This window comes from Prorops nasuta, unplaced genomic scaffold, assembly GCF_024137725.1.
Source record: "Prorops nasuta isolate Cenicafe-Biocafe unplaced genomic scaffold, Cenicafe_Pnas_1.2 PNAS00010, whole genome shotgun sequence".
In the NCBI taxonomy this organism is placed as follows: Eukaryota; Metazoa; Arthropoda; class Insecta; order Hymenoptera; family Bethylidae; genus Prorops; species Prorops nasuta.
Window position 1 is genome coordinate 6,158,697 of NW_027116807.1, and position 18,884 is coordinate 6,177,580.

The 18,884-nt window shown below is 39.7% G+C and overlaps 1 protein-coding gene across 4 annotated transcripts; it reads right to left on the reverse strand.

Annotated features, from left to right (window-relative positions):
* Positions 1 to 108: 108 nt before the first annotated feature.
* Fife (regulating synaptic membrane exocytosis protein fife) lies at positions 109 to 17,743 on the reverse strand. 4 transcript variants are annotated; one of them, XM_066733365.1, is made up of 22 exons: positions 17,406 to 17,743; positions 17,165 to 17,331; positions 15,443 to 15,792; positions 15,176 to 15,305; positions 15,016 to 15,100; positions 14,794 to 14,953; positions 14,083 to 14,337; positions 13,063 to 13,781; positions 12,827 to 12,990; positions 12,694 to 12,762; positions 12,501 to 12,625; positions 11,986 to 12,098; positions 11,845 to 11,921; positions 11,490 to 11,548; positions 8,524 to 8,702; positions 8,244 to 8,459; positions 7,427 to 7,779; positions 6,721 to 6,837; positions 5,072 to 5,180; positions 4,683 to 4,765; positions 4,505 to 4,612; positions 109 to 4,125 (listed from the first exon to the last, which is right to left on the reverse strand). In XM_066733365.1, the coding sequence occupies exons 3-22, from the start codon at positions 15,476 to 15,478 to the stop codon at positions 3,824 to 3,826; spliced, it is 3,459 nt and encodes a 1,152-aa protein (XP_066589462.1). In that variant the 5' UTR covers positions 15,479 to 15,792; positions 17,165 to 17,331; positions 17,406 to 17,743; the 3' UTR covers positions 109 to 3,823. The 4 variants fall into 4 exon arrangements, with proteins under 4 accessions (XP_066589462.1, XP_066589461.1, XP_066589463.1 ...); XM_066733364.1 differs by having other exon boundaries at positions 17,154 to 17,743; XM_066733366.1 differs by lacking the exons at positions 17,165 to 17,331; positions 17,406 to 17,743 and adding an exon at positions 15,864 to 15,979.
* Between the last annotated feature and the right edge of the window lie 1,141 nt (positions 17,744 to 18,884).

Consider the following 18,884-nt stretch of genomic DNA (forward strand, 5'->3'; position numbering starts at 1 on the left):
CCACCTTTTACCAGCCCCAACTACAATAATCAACAGGATCTTTACAAATTTTTCACAAGTATGATGAATGAAAGGGAAAGGAATTAATCTAACAAATTTGTACACGACTGTATTTATTCCACCGTTATTATTTTATACAGATTTTTGAAGAGTGTTTTACATATAAATGACGAGGGACTTTTTGAAAATAATATAGGGAATCGAATGATGTGTGCTTGAAAGTCACATAGTATAGCGACTTAATAGAGACAGATATATGCTGTCTTCAACTGGCTGGCACTTATGCCGTAGGTATGTATGTATAATTACAAAAAATCAGTCGTTCTTAAATCTCATCTTTACAGATAAAAACTTTGATTGGCGTCGGCATTTCTCACAAAGAGATTAAACGGAATCTCCCTTTCTTTCGATTTCTGCATTACTTGTAAACTTAATCAATCGGCCTTTACATTGTGTACAAATATACTTGCGAAATACTTGGAAAATAAGTTCAAAGGAAAAATTGTAACGGTGAAGAGAGGATGCGAATATTCGATGAATATCGTTTTATTATTGTTATAATAGCCCAGTAAATGGTGTTCTGCCGTTTTTTTGGGTCCCGACATATTATTGTATGATTTACGACTTTCCGCAGGTTATGTACATCACGCTACATTCACATATTTACGTTTACCTTGTACTTATTAGTAAAGTTACTCATAAAAGAAAAAAGCAAGAAAAATCTCTTAATTGATTGATGTTGTTCATTGGATACAGTAGATGGATATTTAGATCTTTTTTACGTGATGAATTTAGTCGAATTTGTTAAGAAACGGGACACTGTGGGCACGCGATGCTGTTTCAAGCTCCAACGAACAGATCGATAGAATTTTCATTGGACTGGACATCAATGAGAAATCTTTTAAAATTGAACCCTTCAGCAATTTAAATGTATATATATATATATATATATATATGTATATATATACATATTACAATATATATCTACAAGGATCAAGCAATCGATAAGGACACTGATTACGATTACCAATTATTACATTTAGGCATCTTTGCTCTACCTCCAACACTTAGATTTAGGCCGTAAGTTAATATGTATTTCTATCTTTATTCCCCGTAACCGTGCTCACACAATATCTTTCGTTTCCAGTTGATTTTCATCCAACAGAGGTATAATGCACTATTTGAGATTGGGAAGATGCACCGCGGTAGGGCACGTCTCTTCTGGCACTTGAACAAACTGATCAGATTCCGGTGCGTGAGAGTTCCGTGTTTCTGCTGAAGTCAGCTTTTATATATCAATAAAGTGTTCATGGAATTGTCCGTTCACGCAACGTACACACACATACACACACGTGCAGTCAAATAGCATAGGTTTCATGGATGTTTAAAGCAATGAAAGATAATACATGGATTATAAAGATGAACTCAAACGAACTAGCTATTTGGTTAGTACGGTTATTCTTTTCATGGATTATTTTCACGTTAAAAATGAAAAGATGCTTCCCAGCTAAAGGACTGCCATTCGGTGACACTTTGCATATATGTGCGTGTTTATACTATATACTATTATGTATGTACGTATCATACATATACTAAGACAAAATATACGCGTACTATTGTTTTTGCAGAGGGTGTGCGATATCATATTTTATTTCTCACCCCATATATATGTATATTATATCATATAGCGCCGGGAAATTCTTCCAAAAATACAGCCTTTAGAAAATCTATCCTGATATTTTACACACATTTAGAATAAATACTACGTAGTTACGTTTTATATATCGAATCAGAACCAATATGGATTACACTGGCTCTCCAACTTTCTCACCTCGAATTTTATTATATATTGGCTAATAGCGACGAATAAAAGACTTTCGTATCGCTCTAATATAAGATTGTAAGCTTGCACGATTGTCGATGAGTTAAGTACATGTACGTATACAGTTATTTGAAAAGAGTACGTCCGTGCGTTGAGATCATTGACGCTTTAATATTATACATAAATAAATATATATGAGTGATTAATTGTTAGAGAATAGGCCAGCATGTTTCGTAGAAAAGATCAGTATTTATGAAAAATGCAGTATGAGAGAGGTACTTGTCATGAGTTTAAGCAAGCTTTTAAAAGCCGAACTGGAATGATACTGATACACAGTGACTGTTTCGCAGTCATGACTGTGCGGTCACAGATTAACAATCTAACCACTAATTTTCACTAATGATAATTGATTCTTTTCCCTAATAGGTAGATAGAGATAGATTGCATTCGCTTTCGTTCTACAAGATTGTCCACGCGATCGCAGTTTTGTTCAGTTGCTCATTAGATTGTTCAATCCAATAAGCATATTATCTTTTTTCAGTTTCTACTCTTTAGGCTACGTAAAAGATTTTTTCACTTTTTTTGTCCTTAGAAGCAGAAAACCTTAGAATCGAATAAAGTGGATGAGAAAGGGAAGGAGAAGTAAATGGGTGAGAGGAGAAGGGAAAAGTGAAGGAGAAGAAAGAAGAGAAGTTATCTAAGCATTTTACTCCTATCGAAGAAATCTAAAGTTTTTTATGCTACGTAAGAGTGTTCTGCTACTTCAAACAATTTGTACGATTTACATAATAGTACAGGCACTATTATGTATGTACTCCTTCACAGTAATATTTATACACTACTGTAATATATAAATATAATATATATATATATAATACGTAGTTGCGCCTAAAGCGTATTAACATCAAGTCAGTTACAGCATTATTAACGTTTTATACGCGTTGATACATTTTGATTATTCATCGCTTAGTATACGTATATTAACATCACTATAACGCACATTTCGCGACAAACATATCTATTACAACGTAGGTACAGAAATACGTTCAAGGTACGAGGTTGCAGGCTTATTAGAATTATCTTTCGTTAATCTTTCCACACCCACTCTCCCTTAGAAACTAATTGCTAGCCGATCATTATAGTCGAGTAGCCATTTATATATATATATATATATATATATCTATAATATAGTTAATATAATCAACCTCACAGGATCACGGTATCACATTAATCGTTTCTTTGGATGCATGTGTATAATGTATAACACAGCGAAGAATAATTAAAATTCTTCCATTCCTTTTGCTTAAATAGGAATGAAAACTGAACATACAATAATATAAATAAGAAACCGATGAAAATAATCAATTGTATTATCTTTTAGGCCACTAATCGCAAGATGCACGATAAACGATCGGTAAACGAGTAACTACAAAACTAAACTGATCGTTGATTAATAAACATTGATATACCAATTAGTTGGCTCGATCAGCGAACGAGCCCTTAAAACGATTGTCTCTTTACATACGTGTAGAATATAATATTTAAGCGATGGAGAGTCCCGATCGCGAAAAGGCCGAAAATCTGTTCTGATTGTCAGAGGAGGACAGGAAGGATTAAGGACACGAACGAGATCCGTCGATCGCGAGCTTCGTATGTGATATGGTATAATAATATGTATAATTTGTGAAAAGGGAAAAATGGGCTAAAGCGTTTCTCTCGAAGTCTGGTCCCTCTTATCATCGTCGCCGCATACATTTATGTATCACGCACTTTGTACAAAAGTATAACGAGTATATCTCGAGGAAATTACTGTTTCAGGATATAGTATTGTATTACTGATTGTCCGTTGGATGACAAGCGTTGACGATAAAGAGAAGAGAAGAAGGAGATGCAACGCGATCAAGATATGATCTTCACGGCGGACTCGGTCTCGTTGTTGAGCAGAAGGCTCAATCTCAGGTCGAGTTCGCCGGCTTCTAGAGCCCATTTTTCCCTGAACCATCATGGCGAGTCAGCGGTCTGAGTGCCGAGGGTGTAAATTGGGAAGAGGGGATACCAGTCGACGGTCAGCCGTGGCAGTGGCAGAAGATCAAGATCGATTTCTGCCCCTCCGAGGCCCTGATTGCTCTCGAAGCCTTGCTTCTTCTGCCAAAGCATCACCAGGATATTTCTACCTAGTGCGTCGCAACTCCCATATTTGATGGTCTGACGAAATTCCGGTTTCTTCGAATGCCGGAAAACTCGAGTTTTTCGCTTCTGAAGCCAACGTTCGCCATCGCGAAGATATGTCTTTACATAGGTGTCTGTAAACAGTGAAAATACATTAATTATCTCTGTATGCTAGTAATCTTAAGTATACCATAGAAACTCTGTGCCAGAGACTGACTAATAGTCAATTTTTATCAAAATCCTGTGAAAGGGAAAACTATATGTGAAATATATAAAGAACAAATAGGTATTCAGCTTTATCTCGCATAGGATTGTGGCAAAAATTGGCTATTGGCTAGACACAATTAAAGTGTCCCTAGTACAATGCGAGAAATTGATTCCTATATATTTTTCTACCAACTTTACTCTATACTTTCTAGGCAAAATTTATATGCTATACTATAGCAAGAAAAGAAAGATTCAATTTCCCAAACCATATGCTATACTTTACTACAAACAAATCAAGAAAATAACCAGGTTCCTCTTTGTCCTCTGGACAAATATCCTTGGCGCAGATCACTTCCACTTCCAGCGTGCCCTTGCTAAGACAAAATCCTACTTTCATCTCACCATTTGTAGTTCCTAAAAAATTCTCAGTCATGTTTTTACACAGCTTTTAATATTCATGAATTATAATTTATTTCTTAATTACCTTTGTATGCCTTGAATCCTTTTGGTGATACCTGACCTCTTCCCAGTTTCACATCCACACCATTCTTGTCATTAGCAGATTGACTAAAAATGATAAAGCTTATAATTACCTGTATTATAAATATCAGCAAGTACATGAACATGGTCCATTTCTTAAAACATTCCACAGCATGCACATAAGGAAATATTTATATTTATCTCTATAATTAACAAAGGTATTCAATTTTTCCATAAGGCTTTTCCAAATGCAAATATTAAAATGTTTTGTAAAACTCTTATGCAAAAATTGAGAATATCTCTTACAGCTACAGAGATACAGATTTCTTTTTTCATCTATTACTCTAGAATATTATAATAACAGAACCTATATACTATATAAATGGTACAAACCTCCAATCTTCCTCCTCATTCTTTTTGCCACTAAATTTTTCAGTAAAGTCAATGATTGTGTTAGTTCCTATACCACCAATGCAGCAGCTACCTTTGCGTTCACCACGACCTAAGTAAAAATTCACAAAAAAAAACTTTAGAATTTGTTTTATCTCATCCACCTATATATATATGTATACTATATTCTATCTACCCCCAGCTACTGTACCCCCTATGTGAAAGCTGCCTTACATTCGTGTCATGTTTCCAGCCTGTTGTTCTTGTCGTTCATGTATTTGTCACCTCGATTCGATATCCTACGAGAATTTCTCTACCTCTACGTAGCTCTACTCTATATACTGTGCACTACGAACTACTCTATATAGCTGGCTACTTCTACAGCTGTATATAATACACTTTAAAGAGAGAGATAGACAGAGAGATAGAAAGAGAAGAAAGCGACACAACACCCCCGTCACCCTTGCTTACTTACTTAGCAAATATTTGTGAAAGCACAAGCACTCGTAATCGTAATTGGTACGTATCGTGTAATAGCTTAAACATCGAGAGGGGGAATAAGAGGGGGGATAGATTAATAATTCTCTTTTATGTTTCAGAAGGAGTCTTGGTGTTTGGGCATGGATGAAAGAAAGAAGATTCGAGTCTTACCAGAAGCTCTCTTAACCGGTGCTTGTCGAGTAGTAGTAGTAGTAGTAGTAGTGGTAGTAGTAGTAGTAGTAGTAGTAGTAGTAGTAGTAGTAGTAGTAGTAGTAGTAGTAGTAGCTCGTTTATGTTGGTTACTTATCGAGGCGATGTGGAGTGGGCCAGTGGAAAAGAAGAGACAGGCTCGCCATCGCATTGGCAGACTATTACAGTCGGGGTTGGAATTAGGAACTCTGTGGCGTTCGAACGATGTTTTGCCGAGGTGGAGGCAGTGGTGGAGGCAGTGCCAGAGGAAGAGGCCGATCGGTGACGAGACGAGACCGGATCATGCGCCAACGATGTATCCCAGCGCCAAGTAGATTCGCTCGTCAGGCCCGGAACAGTTTCGAGCCCGAGAGCGAGCCAATCGAACAATGCTTTTCTTTTCATTTCATGAGACATTTTGCCAACATGGACAGAGCGAGCGAGAGAGTAAAGAAAGATAGAGAAAGAGAGAAAGAGAGAGAAAGAAAGAGAGAGAGAGAGAGAGAGAGAGAGAGAGAGAGAGAGAGAGAGAGAGAGAGAGAGAGAGAGAGAGAGAAGAGATGAAAGCGAGTGAAAATGGAAAATTACATGCGTTATATATAAATATATATGTGTAAACATATATATGTGCGCTGATTTTTTAAATGGGATCCAATCGTCTCGCTCCTTCGACTGAGTGTGAAGAGCAGGCCAATTATGTACAAGCACATTTATTTTTGCTATGTGAGGAGAAAGAGAGAAAGAGAGAGTGAGAAAGCAAACCAGTAAAGAAACAAAGATAAGGAGGAGATATGATTGTGAGCACGATCGATGCACCTATACAATCAGTTGTAAAAAAAAAGTAGTAGAATGTGGAAAATCGTCACCATCAGCTGGAGTACCGGATGGAGCAGGTCGGCATATATGCTTCAGCACGATAAATGCATGGAGACTGAGAGTCTGAACGACGCACGAAGCGATATAAGCATTTGCCTGGTACTCACGACTTCCACGCCTTTTTTTGTCGCTGGAGAAATTCAGCGGCCTTGAGACTGAACTACGTCGACGATCCCGATTATAGTGCGCCACGATTGGGATGTCGTTTTCTCCTATACTTCCACCTAGGCGTCATATCAGACAACCATTGATTACTGCAGGGTTCTTTTCTAACGGTGATATACATAGAGAGAAATTATACAGCTAAAATTACACGAATAGCATACTGCAATCTCTCTCAGTCGTGACGTGGCAGTTATTATCAATTGTAAAGACAATTTTTGCATATTACAGTAAATTCAATGACTCTGCAATATAATATGGAGAAACTGATTTTACAACTGGTAATAATTGACATTTCACGATTTTAGGAAGTTGTGCAGTGATATTCATTAAATTTTTGCTGTTTACTCTTTTCTATACAGAGTCGTGTCACTCGGTTTCAGCACTCAACGAACTGACCAAATACTACTATATCTAATAGAATCTTAATACGTTAATTTTCAGACGCTTTTTAGTTATTAATTTTAAATCGTTAAAAATAATTTTTAACCTTGAATGATTTCGTTCGCTATATTTAATACTAAACTAAACGGGATACGATAATACTGAGTTTTGCAGAAAGATAAAATGAAATTTCTCTCCTACATAGCAGGATTAGAGAATATCCTGCATTTATCGGATAGCGATTCAAGGTGGTTGATCCGAGCTTACGTTTGCTGTCGGTTCCACTACCAGCAGCTGAAGCGGTTCCTTGGCTCTGAAAACTGCTTCTGCGACTCCCAGGTAAAGATCTACTATAATCCTTAGTCAACTCGTAAGGCTCGACTTCCAATTGTTCCGACTGACTGGAGCCACGTCTTGAATTAGCGTGCCAAGCGTGATCAGGATGAAGGAAACAAAGCTCGGGACTGCCACTATCGCTTTGAGTATCGTCGCTGTAGCTACGTTCGCGCAATTCAGTTTTTCTCAGCAGTCTTTGCGCCACTTCCATGGATAAAGATCCACGAGGGGAACAGTAGGGTGATTTTCCTGAACGCAATCCACGTGGGTCTTCCAAACGATACCTAAAAGTACACATTGCACAATGAGTTTCACATTTTTCAATGCACTTGTGAGAATTAATAAACTATTCTGGAAAAAAGTGTTTTTTCAATAGTAAAAGATTAAATTTATTCTTTATCTTCTTAAAACGATCTTTATATCTTCTTAAACTATTCTCACACGTTCTTAATCCAAATAAATTATAATTATTTCAATCGACATTTACCATTATCAATTAAATATTTACTTCGTGTCAAATAATTCTTTAATTTGATTAGCTTATACATCTCTTTTTCATTAATATTAACTAATACTCCTCTCTGTGTATAGAAACAGCAATAATTTATTTCCTTAACTATAAGACATATCAATACTCCAAAAATGACATCTCAGAATATAAATGAAATGGAGTACTAAAAAGGTCCTAGGCAAAAGATTGATATTTCTCAGCATGGAATATCAAATAATCAAATGACACAAAATTTACCAAACTGCTCGATCATCTTCCAGGGCTCTCTGTAAGTCCAGTCTACATTCGCCCAGGAAAACGTTATCGTTATCAGGCGTACAATCCCAGAGAGTAACCTCGATAGCACGGTCCATCAGACTCTCACCAGATACTCCACTGAAGAATAAGGTGGCATTCCAGATGGGCTTTTGGGTTGGTTCTGCCACCATGGTCTTCAGTGGCATCTGATCACCACTGGAACAAGAATAAATGAATGAAATATGCACATGCGGGATACCAAAAGAACCAAAGACTTTACCAAGGTGGAACCAGCAGCAGCTTAGCATAGGCTTCGGGTAATGTTCCATAACCAGTGTCCTCTCTTGCACACAAATCATCAGCAGTAAATACGGATACTATCAGCTCCCTCCTTTCATTCTCATAGGACACCTGTATCTGAACTCTTCCGCTGACCTGACGTTCCTTAGCTATCTGTTCCTGCAGCAGGAGCAGATCGATACATCAATTAGTATTATGCACAACGCTACACTATTCTCCAACTAACGTTCTCGTGCACTTACACTACACGTACGACACACATCTGTACAATACTTTATAACAGCAAGATTATGTACATTCAAAGGAAAAGCACACGTATATATATATACACATACAAAAGTATTTTACAGTCGAGAAAAACGTCAAGGACAATTAATAATCTCTTCCATTCGTTCCGACACATTAAGAAAGTACGCGAATTATTATTGTTTAAAAAATTCTCAAGGCACGCACGCCTCTCCTACATCCCTCTCGATTACTGCAGGCTCGTTAGTTTTTTTATTTTCTATTTATAATGATAAGAACAGTAACGACGATGACAACGACAGCAACAGCAACAGCAATACAATAATTATATTAATACTATTTGTACTATACGAAATGCATTTGAAAGATGTCGTTTTCCTGGACTGTATCCGAAGAATGATAAAACATTGAAAGATGAAGGAGCTCTTGCTTGGAAATTTCTAGTATTGATATTCTGTAACAGGCAGCTGCAAGCAAGGATCTTTTAAATTGCTAATGAGGAGACAGAGAGATATAGAGAAGAGAGAGAGAGAGAGAAAGAATGCGTAACTAAATCCAACTATGAATTACTATTGCAAAATAAACTATCAGAAGGAATAATGGAGAAGATGAGAAAAATACTCAAGCTAACGACGTGCCAGTTGGGATAAAAGAATGCTAAATTTTTGCTTCGGTTTACAACTTACATTTTGGCTCTTTCGTCAGTGGCTCTCTATTCGAAACGCAAAGAAAAGCAGATCTTCGAAGGAGGATATCAGGAGAGAAAAAAATTGAAAAGGGGGTCAGGTGCGTTTATCTGCTTGCGATGCCTGAGAAGACAGTAACAGTAAGTAGCGACGACGTTAAATAAAATTATGCGAATTCGAGCGACTCGTACGAAATGGCGAAACACAAGAGAGAAGCAGAAAGAAGGATAGAGAAGCACAGAGACATCGAAATCAATGCGAGATTAATTTGTTAAAAATGATCCTGCTGCATTTTTCACTATGCATTTATTTGTAGGCTTACAGATTCCGACTATACAGATTTTCAGGGTTCGGTTGGTTGCTTCTCGGTTGCGTCAACTCTCCCGCTAATATCTAATTTCCTAATATACTGACTCGAGTCAATAAAGCGAGGTAAGGTGACACGAATTAACCAACTAGTACGCCAATGCAAATGATTCGTTAATATGAAAATGGGAAGTAGGCGGTGAAGCTGACGATTGAATCGAATCAATAACGTCGTGAACGAGAGAATGCTGCGTTCCCTCGAGGAAGCATCGAGATTGTACACTTGTGAGAGAAGTAACGTTATAATATTGTTTACAGTATAATTTTCACGCTGCACCGTTGGATCGTCATCACCTTACCTTACAATAGTAAGAAGTATAGTGTATTTCTGAAGCATTCTTCTGCTATAATTTGCATGTACGTAGTTATACTTGACTATATATAGTACAGTTTAGGAGCGCGTGTACCAAACGATGAACAGCACAGAGTGAAAAATTCCGACGCGAGATTCTACCAATCGAGAGAGCATTTCATAAGACAGTTCTAATAGAAAATTGGAAGAAAATGGTATGTATACATTATTCCTTGTAAGTTTCTTCTTCTATTTGTTCTTCTTCTTCTTCAAACTCCTCCTCTTTTTCTTCTTCTTAATAATTAATTGTAAACGTTGATTGTTCCAGCAAGATATAATATAGGAGCCTAACACTTATATGCTTACATTTATTTGTATAGAGCCTTTCAACATTAACATTGTAACAGCAACATCAATATCAACATCGACGTATACTAAAATATATTTTATAATACGATTTATAAGTAATAGATACGGTTCCTGCTACCGTAATTATTATAACGTACTGATTCTGTATCGAGGCAAAAAATCAAGAAAAGCCCCTGGCTTACGCTTTCGATTCCTTCTCTCTTAGATTTTACACTTATTACTTTGACACGGAATATTTCGTATTTACACCCTGTTTATTGATTAGCGTCTTGCACAGTCTATATATATATGTATGTATATATATAGTATAGTATCTATCGCACATATATAAAATATTGGACATGATTTAGCTTAATCTCGTCTACGCGAATAGAGTGGTCAAAACAACATATTTATCCTTCGTTTACTCGTGTCCTCGTTTCATCGTCGATCAGCATTTCGCCTCTCCTCCCATTTTTTCTTTCTCAAAGTCGTCCCATTCGAGCGACATCCGTACACACACATACACACATTACCACATGATGCACACAGTTTCACATGATTTCGTACTTTTACAGCAACAAGTACAAAACGGGGATTGTCGCCTTTGTATCTTTACTCGCGTTTGCTTCCTTATTGTAATTATTATTATTGTTATTGTTATTGTTATTTACTTTATTCCCTCGTGTCTTGTTCTCGCGAGTCAATTACGCTTTAATGCGCCATTATTTTTATCGTTTTGTGTGTAAGAACGAAGGGAAGAGCTGGACAGTCAACAGTCATGTTAAACGATTCAGAGTGAGAGAGGGAGGGGGATAAAAAGGAGTGAAAGAGGGGTAGTTGTTGCAGAGAAAATTCGGTTGTCCGACAGAGACAAATTCTTGTGCGGGAAGGCAAACGAGACATAAATTAACAGTGACAGAAACAAGATAGAGAGGGAGGTGAAAGAAAGAGAGAGAGAGAGATACGGCCACGTGTAAGTGTGAATAATTTATGAACTCGTTATACCGGCGTCTTTGGCAATTTCCTGCGCGTCGGTGACGAAGGCGTTTTCTCCGTGTCGGTTTCTGTAAATGGTAGAGAGAAAAACACAGAGCGTTGTGGCCCGCAAATATAAAACGATTTTGTACATTTGTTTAAGTAGAATAAGTATTAAAATGGTAGCACTACCATCCATTCTATCCAACTCATTAACCTTCAGACTGCCGGAGGCCGTTTAAGTAGCGCGACCCATTTGTCACGACTTTTTGGTATACAAAAATTGTTAATGGTTCAAATGGTCATAAATCATATTTAAAGATTTAGTCGGAAAAAGCACTGCCAGTCTGAAAGCTAACTAGAGAGATTCAGATTTATCACTTACCCACGTGAAGCCCTAAGCTGCCGGGTCCTTTCCCTGACTGGCTGGGCATACTGGGATCATCCAGCAGATCACCGATTCTGCAGATAGATAAATCAAGGGGCGTTAAAGTGGAAAAGATAGAAAGGTTTTTAAGCCGCTTACATATCTGTGCCTTGTTCCACTAGTAATTCAGCCATGTCGTCGGTGCGTTCAATGATTTGCGCCACTTCCTCGAAACTTCTATCGGTCAATGATAGGCTAGACCATTCGAGAACCTGAAATAGAGCATTTAATTTTAGAAAAAAAAAAATTAAAAATAAAGATAATTTTAAGTGGATTATTTGATACAGATTGAGAAAAAAAGTAAAATCTTATAATAGAATGATAAATTAAAACAATAAGTTGTATTCAAATTGATTGCAAAAATTAACCACTGCAATTTATGATTTCTTTATAGCTTTTGTACTAATTGAAAATATAACATTATATTAAAGAGAATGACGTAAAATAACAAGGAATACAAAGAAAATTGTATACATAACTATTTCCATTATTTTGTTACATTAGCAGAAATCGCAAATATACCCTATGCCAGAGCTTTCTTTGAATCATTTTTCATGGAAATTGCAAAAGCTTTCTGTGCTTAAATCAATCCATGAAAAATGCTTGGAATTTACCTTGTCACCCTGTTGAAGACCAGCTTTTTCAGCGGGACCACCGGGTACCGTCCACACTATATAGGCAAAAGTACGTCCATCCGCACCCCTCTTCCCTCCCACCACCCTCATGCCAAAACCACGCGCTGCAACAAACACGCACAGTTCTTGCACGAGTCTGATCGTATTTAAATTGCTACTAAAATGAGCTTACTTCTGTGACCCTTGTCGAAAGCAGGATCTTTCCTCAAGAATACCCTTCTCTTGGAATTGACGCGTGGAACTGAAAAAACGAGACGATCAACTGAACAAGATTCTACAAGCTAGACCAATCGGTCACCACCTACCACGCTCGCTGTCAACATCGTGAATAACGATTTTGATACCCTCCCCGTCGGCGAGACTCCCTTGACGAGCCAAGAGGTCACGATCATCGACCGCAGTGGCACTGGCACTACCGCCACTGGACACGTTAGCAGCCACGCCTGCTCGTATCGCGTTTATATCAGGCCTGTCGAACAATAAATAGTATGTACCCAAATTTTGGAGTTTTTTCTTATTATAAACGCTGTTAGAGACTTACAGCTGTGACCCTCTGCGTTTGGTACGTCGTTCCTCGTCAGGAACGAGACCAGCAGCAGAGCTAGTAGGAGCATCGTGAGTGACGAGTTTGTCGTCGACCTCGTAAGGAGCCATAGGCTTCACGTTGCGAAACGAGGACCTTCTGCCAGTTGGCCTCGCATCGGCCTCTCGACTGCTTCCTTGAACCGAGATGGATGCACGTTGTTGTGCAGCGGCTATAGCCATGGCGTTTAGTCCCCCTTGATGAGCACCAAAAACGTCGTAAGCCGATGCTCGTCTTGATAGTTGAGTGGGCAGTAGCACCACGGTTCCGGTCGAATCCGGATGAGCTTGTTGAGGAGCTTGAGCGGAACCGCTGGATGCACCGCCAAGCAACGTTTTAATCTCGTCGTCGTAGGATCGTTGTCGAGTCACTCTGGATTTTCTCCTGGCACTACTTGCAGCAGCCGCAGCTGCCGTTACAACGGCTGTCGACGCTCGACGCGTCCTTATCCACCTCTGCTCCTCTTCATCCTGCTGCTGATCCACATCCTCCTCCGGTTTAACTATATCCACCGTAGTATCTGCATCCGGTTGCGCCGGTGATTTCACGATTCTCTGTGGACTCGCTGCTCTTCCTTTCTCGAGCCTGTCCGGCGATCCGGATCTAGATTTGCTTTTTCGATCAAAATCCTTGTCCCATCTGAGATCATCGCGACGATCTCCTGCCACCTTTCGGAACTACAAAATAATAGGAATCTGTTAGATTACCATATATAGATCTATAATTTATTCGGAAGAGCATTTTTTCTGAATAATAGAAGACTTTTGTACCTTTTTCGAATGATCTGTATCGTTTTAAAGTATTTTTAGATGTTCTTAATTGAAATTAATTATGATTAATTTAATCAATATTCATTTTTTTCAATGAGATATTACTTGATGACAAATTCTTCCTTGATTTGATTAACTTATACCCCTTTTGTAATGATATTACCTAATATGACTATCCGTGACAGTTTACACGGTTTATAATACGTGCCTTTTCGAGTTCTTTGAGACTCGCGGGCGAAACGTCAGAGTGCCTGCGAATGTCCGGACTTCGGGGTGGTACAAGACCGGTGGCCAATCCGCTCACTTGACTGACGCTCTGGCAGCCCAGTTTTGCGTCGCTGTGTCTTCGCACCAAAGCTTCGAGGCCTGGTACCTCCAACAGCGAGTCCGTCGACTGTTGGCCGACCATCGCTTGACCGCGTGATGCTATCTTGCGTCGGCAAACGCTGCACTGCCAGGACGACTGTGGACCATGGGATAAGTATAAAAATTGGGCTGAAGCTGATTAAACATTCGTAATCGGGTGCATGTGCGATCCGTAGCTGAAGACAGAGGAAACTGTAATGCAGCAGTTGGTAAAACAGCGAATACATCAAACATTAGGTTTTTGATTGTTAACAGAGTAACCGTAGGTTTTTGACTGTTAACAGAGTAACCGTAGGTTTTTGATTGTCAACAGAGCAACCGTAGGTTTTTGTGGAGGATATATGTAATAAAAATAAACGAAAAACAGTAATTGTATATAACTATCGAATACGCATTTCTGTTTAATACGATAATCTTAATCAATTTATTACGCCGTAAATTCTGTTAAGTGTTTTTTCTGCCTTGAACTACGAATCATAGCTACAACTTCTGTAAACATTAGAAGCAGTTTTCCGCTTAAGAATCCTCTCAAACGTGATCCATTACTGTTTACCGGATCGTCCGAATTCGTTGTCGTCGAATACGAGGCGCAATCCTCGCAAACCTTATGCTGACATTCGCAGCATATCCTCGACACTTCTTCCGGGCCGAAGGACTTCCGGCAAATTCTGCACTCGTCCCCGCTGCTGGCCGATTTTGGTATGTCCGTTTTTCTGCGTGATCGACAAAACTCGATTAGATGCCGAGCAGATGCAATTAGAACAGAAACACTTACGGCTTCAACGAGTCAAGTGCCGAAGTATCCTCTTTCGGCTGAGTATCCTCCACAGGGGTGACCTTGGCTGGTGTTAATTTCGTCACTGAGCGAACAGACGAAATTTCAAGTTGAGGAAGAGTTCAAAAGGATAATATAAACGACATGTATATAAACTGACCGTTTCCAGTGGCCATCATCAATCCGCTACCTAATTGCCTTAATTTACTAAACGTTGTTCCACCCTCGTCCGGTGTTATCGAGTCGGTGGTGGCAGCAGCGGTGGCTGCGGAATCCGGCTGCGTCACCATCTACCAAAACAATAACAAGTGCGAGTTAACACAGAGCACAACCTGCACAACTACTACCATCTATTGTATATACCAAAACAACAACAAGTGCGAGTCGACACAGCGTACGCAAAACATATAAAGAGGTTAGAACGAACCTTCTTAACAAAGGACATAACATTTGCAGGCAGCATGTTGCTTCGTTAATAATTTCCTGCTGCTTTTTCAAACAATTGGCCGAGTAGAATGCGATGATGGACTCGTCTCCCGAACGTCAGCGTCGCTTTGCGCACCGTTTTCCTCCCAGCATCCTTCTCTCTCTCCTCTTCACTGTCTGCCTTTGTTCTATTCCACCTGTGGCCGTTGACGATAATTCTCTTGCAGCCGGCGCTGCCGCCGCTTCTTTCTTGAATCTCTTGCCACTCGAACACGAAAACATCCCTCCAGCTTACAGATTCAGCTTTCGAACAACTTCAGGTATTCGCCGCTGATCCCATCCTCCAATAACCTGCAATCGTGCATCGGTCGAGAGGATTGTTGTAATTGTATAGGCTAGTGTATGTACATATACATGCATACAGTTCACTATTAATAACCGCTTGTGTGAAATTGATATTTCGGTCCAGTAATACGAATCGATGCAAGCAGCTCAAGCTCAGCTGGCTCGAAAATTCGTTGAACGAGGTCGAGGTTACGATTACGAATAGATGCGGTGGGGACGGGGAGGGGATACGGCCAGGGTTGGATCGAGCGAGAAAGTAGGAGAGGCTGTGATGGTGGGAAGAGGAACAGGAAGAGGATCGATGATAAGCGAACTCAAGTTCAAGAAGAGCGCAAAAATATAGCATGGACGAATAAAGTCCAATCCAGGATGAGTTTACGGCTCGTCCCTGCTACTTGTTGCAGTTTGCAGAGGAATAAGATTTATAGGTTAGAATTTTCGCGCGTAGGTATATATATGATACTATTCTTTGCTATTGGTCGCAGAGTCGGGAGGAAGAAGAAAATCGATGGCGCAGAAACACACAAATGTAAAGCAAGAACCTTCCCCTGGAAAGGGGCTGAAATACACGCATACGTGTAGCTTGATGGCCCTGCCGATCAATAGCTACAGGTGGCAGCCATTTCCTAACTCTACGCCTCTCGCTTGACGTGAAAAATATCTAACGACTGAAATCACTAGGACAGTGATCAAGTTTGATTATGCGAATACACGAGCTTTTCTACAGAGACTCGGCAACTCACGATTGCAGCTCAATCAACTATATGCATACATATATATTCCACTACATACATATGTATATATGCATAAGTAGTATATATATATTATAAAGATGTGATATGAGAGAGTAGCTTGACCTTGGGACACGGATGGTATGAAAAAAAGAGTGAAGGGTGTGGGCGTTTCGTTTCGGCCAAGAGGAAGGGGCAAAGGGGATTGAATTTCACCCCCAACCCCCGGCAGGGATGCTTTCGAGGTCGTGGGCTGTCGGCCGGGCTCGACCGATCGATATAGCTACAGGTGTCCGAAAGTGGAAGCAGCTTCGTATTTATCTCTGCAGGAGTCACAAAAAACCAATAGAAACCAACCGGTCTAATTATTGGCAGTCGTACGTGATCACTTTCCAAGCTAAAAGACATTTGAGGTTAACTTGATTCTCTCAATGAACTTTCTCTCTCTTTCAATATATATATGTCATTGGTTTTTCTCACCTCTCATGTAATGCCTCAATGAAATCCAATAGCAACAACATTATCGAGACAAAACGATTCGCAGCAGCTCGCGTGTTTGCAATTTCAAACACCTGTAGCTTTAGATCGATCGATCTGTGCGGTTCCCCCCTCCCTTTACTTCTCACTTATACTTACTTTATACTTACTTGTCATACCACCCCTTCTCGACACTACCAATTTCTATCCACCGTGAAACAACTGCAGTTTTATGATTCAAAAACTCTCTTATCGCCCATATTTGTGTTGCACCAAAATCGAAGCCCTCGATCACTTTGTCAAACTGAGATCCTTCTTAGAGTCTCTATTTTCCATACTAAATAGTCATAACAAGTGTATAACTCGAAAACCCATTAAAGAGGGTATTCTACTTTGGAAGGAAAGACCAACCTGTTACTCAACTGCAGAAGAGAGTCGTGAAGGAAGCGACACTGTGGAAAAAGTGATGGGAAGGGGGGGGGGGGATAAAGATTTGAATGCGACGAGATACTAATTGAAGACGAGCGGGTCAGTTAGGTTACGGGGGATCAGCAGGGAGCACGGAGCACTCACGAGGGACACGAAGAAATACACGGGCGGGTCTAGTCGACTCCGAGTCGACACTCGGAACGGGACACGGGACGGATCTCCTATCTCTCCCTCTTCCCTGCTCGTGTCACTATCGCCATTCCTCTTTTCTCCCTCTCCTGCTCCTTCGCCACGCGTGGCTCAATCCTCAACCTCGGCTTCAACTCCTTCTACTTCTGCTGCTGCTTCCCTCTAACTAGCAGCGTGCGCAATCTTTCCTCCCCACTTTTCCTACCTTTACTTCCCACGGGATAACACCTATCATCGTTGGCCAAGGCCTGTGCTGCTACCCTGCGCGGCTCACTACCGCTGCAAAACCACTACACCTCAACGGAACCCCTATTCAAACGTATTATCATATACGTAACGCCATAATACTGTTCCTGCTCTTTCAATGGAGAAATACGCCACTTTCGTAATTCATACCAATCACTCTTCAATCTCTCTCATCTCCCTCATACCTATAACCTGGCACAAGAGCTTTCATATTTCTCCCTCGTATACATAACACAGTCATATTTGTTATTTATGAGAGGCAAAAGCCCTTAATGTATCGGGGCCAATATCTATGATAATGCCCGCTCACGTGTATAACCTGTATGCATATACATACAGGCAGTTGTCAAGGTTTGCGACAGAGTACATATAGCACACTATTTGTATTAGAATAATATGTGCCTATGCTTTCAATTTGCCATCTCCGATATACTGCGATGTTAGGTTATGTGCTCTCTTGCATGAGCCGTTCGCGTTAATCTCATTATTTTCGGAGATAGACCGATCTCGTTCAGCCATCTGCAACGATCAATTCGACAGATAAATGGGAAGTACAGTTGAGAGCAGCGAATGTGCTCAGAACAAGTACCTCCATCACTGTCCCAGTCAATTGTTTTTGCACTTTATTTTTAAAAATTGTTTAAAATTGTTATGAAATAAAACTGTAAATATATAAATGGGTGTAATAATAAAGGAGCAGGGTAGGAAATACTAGGTAAATTGTGGTGGGGTGAGGGGAGAATCTTACTGCTCATGACTGTACTTCGGAAAAGTGGATTATTCCGACAGGTTTAATTAAAAGTTAATAAAATGGCCATTAAACGGAAAGTAGTATGAACTTTCTCTCAATAATATTAGATGCTTGCTTTTCCCAGATGCGTGTATGTCAAGCAATTTGTTAATTTTCCTTTATTTTGTGTCAGGATATGTAGTGAAGTTAATTAGCGATTAAATTGGATTACAATAGGAGACCGGGACCGAGCTGATCGAGGACATAAGGGCGGCATCTTTTGCTTTTTCTCGTGA

Bases quoted from the DNA above. Each gene is read 5' to 3' on its own strand.
- Fife (XM_066733365.1), bottom strand. From the start codon at position 15,478: ATGCTGCCTGCAAATGTTATGTCCTTTGTTAAGAAG. The intron at 14,338-14,793 runs GTAAACAGTAAT...CATGGTCCACAG, and splicing joins CAACGAATTCGGACGATCCG to TCGTCCTGGCAGTGCAGCGT. The intron at 11,922-11,985 runs GTAAGCGGCTTA...ATCTATCTGCAG, and splicing joins GTGGAACAAGGCACAGATAT to AATCGGTGATCTGCTGGATG.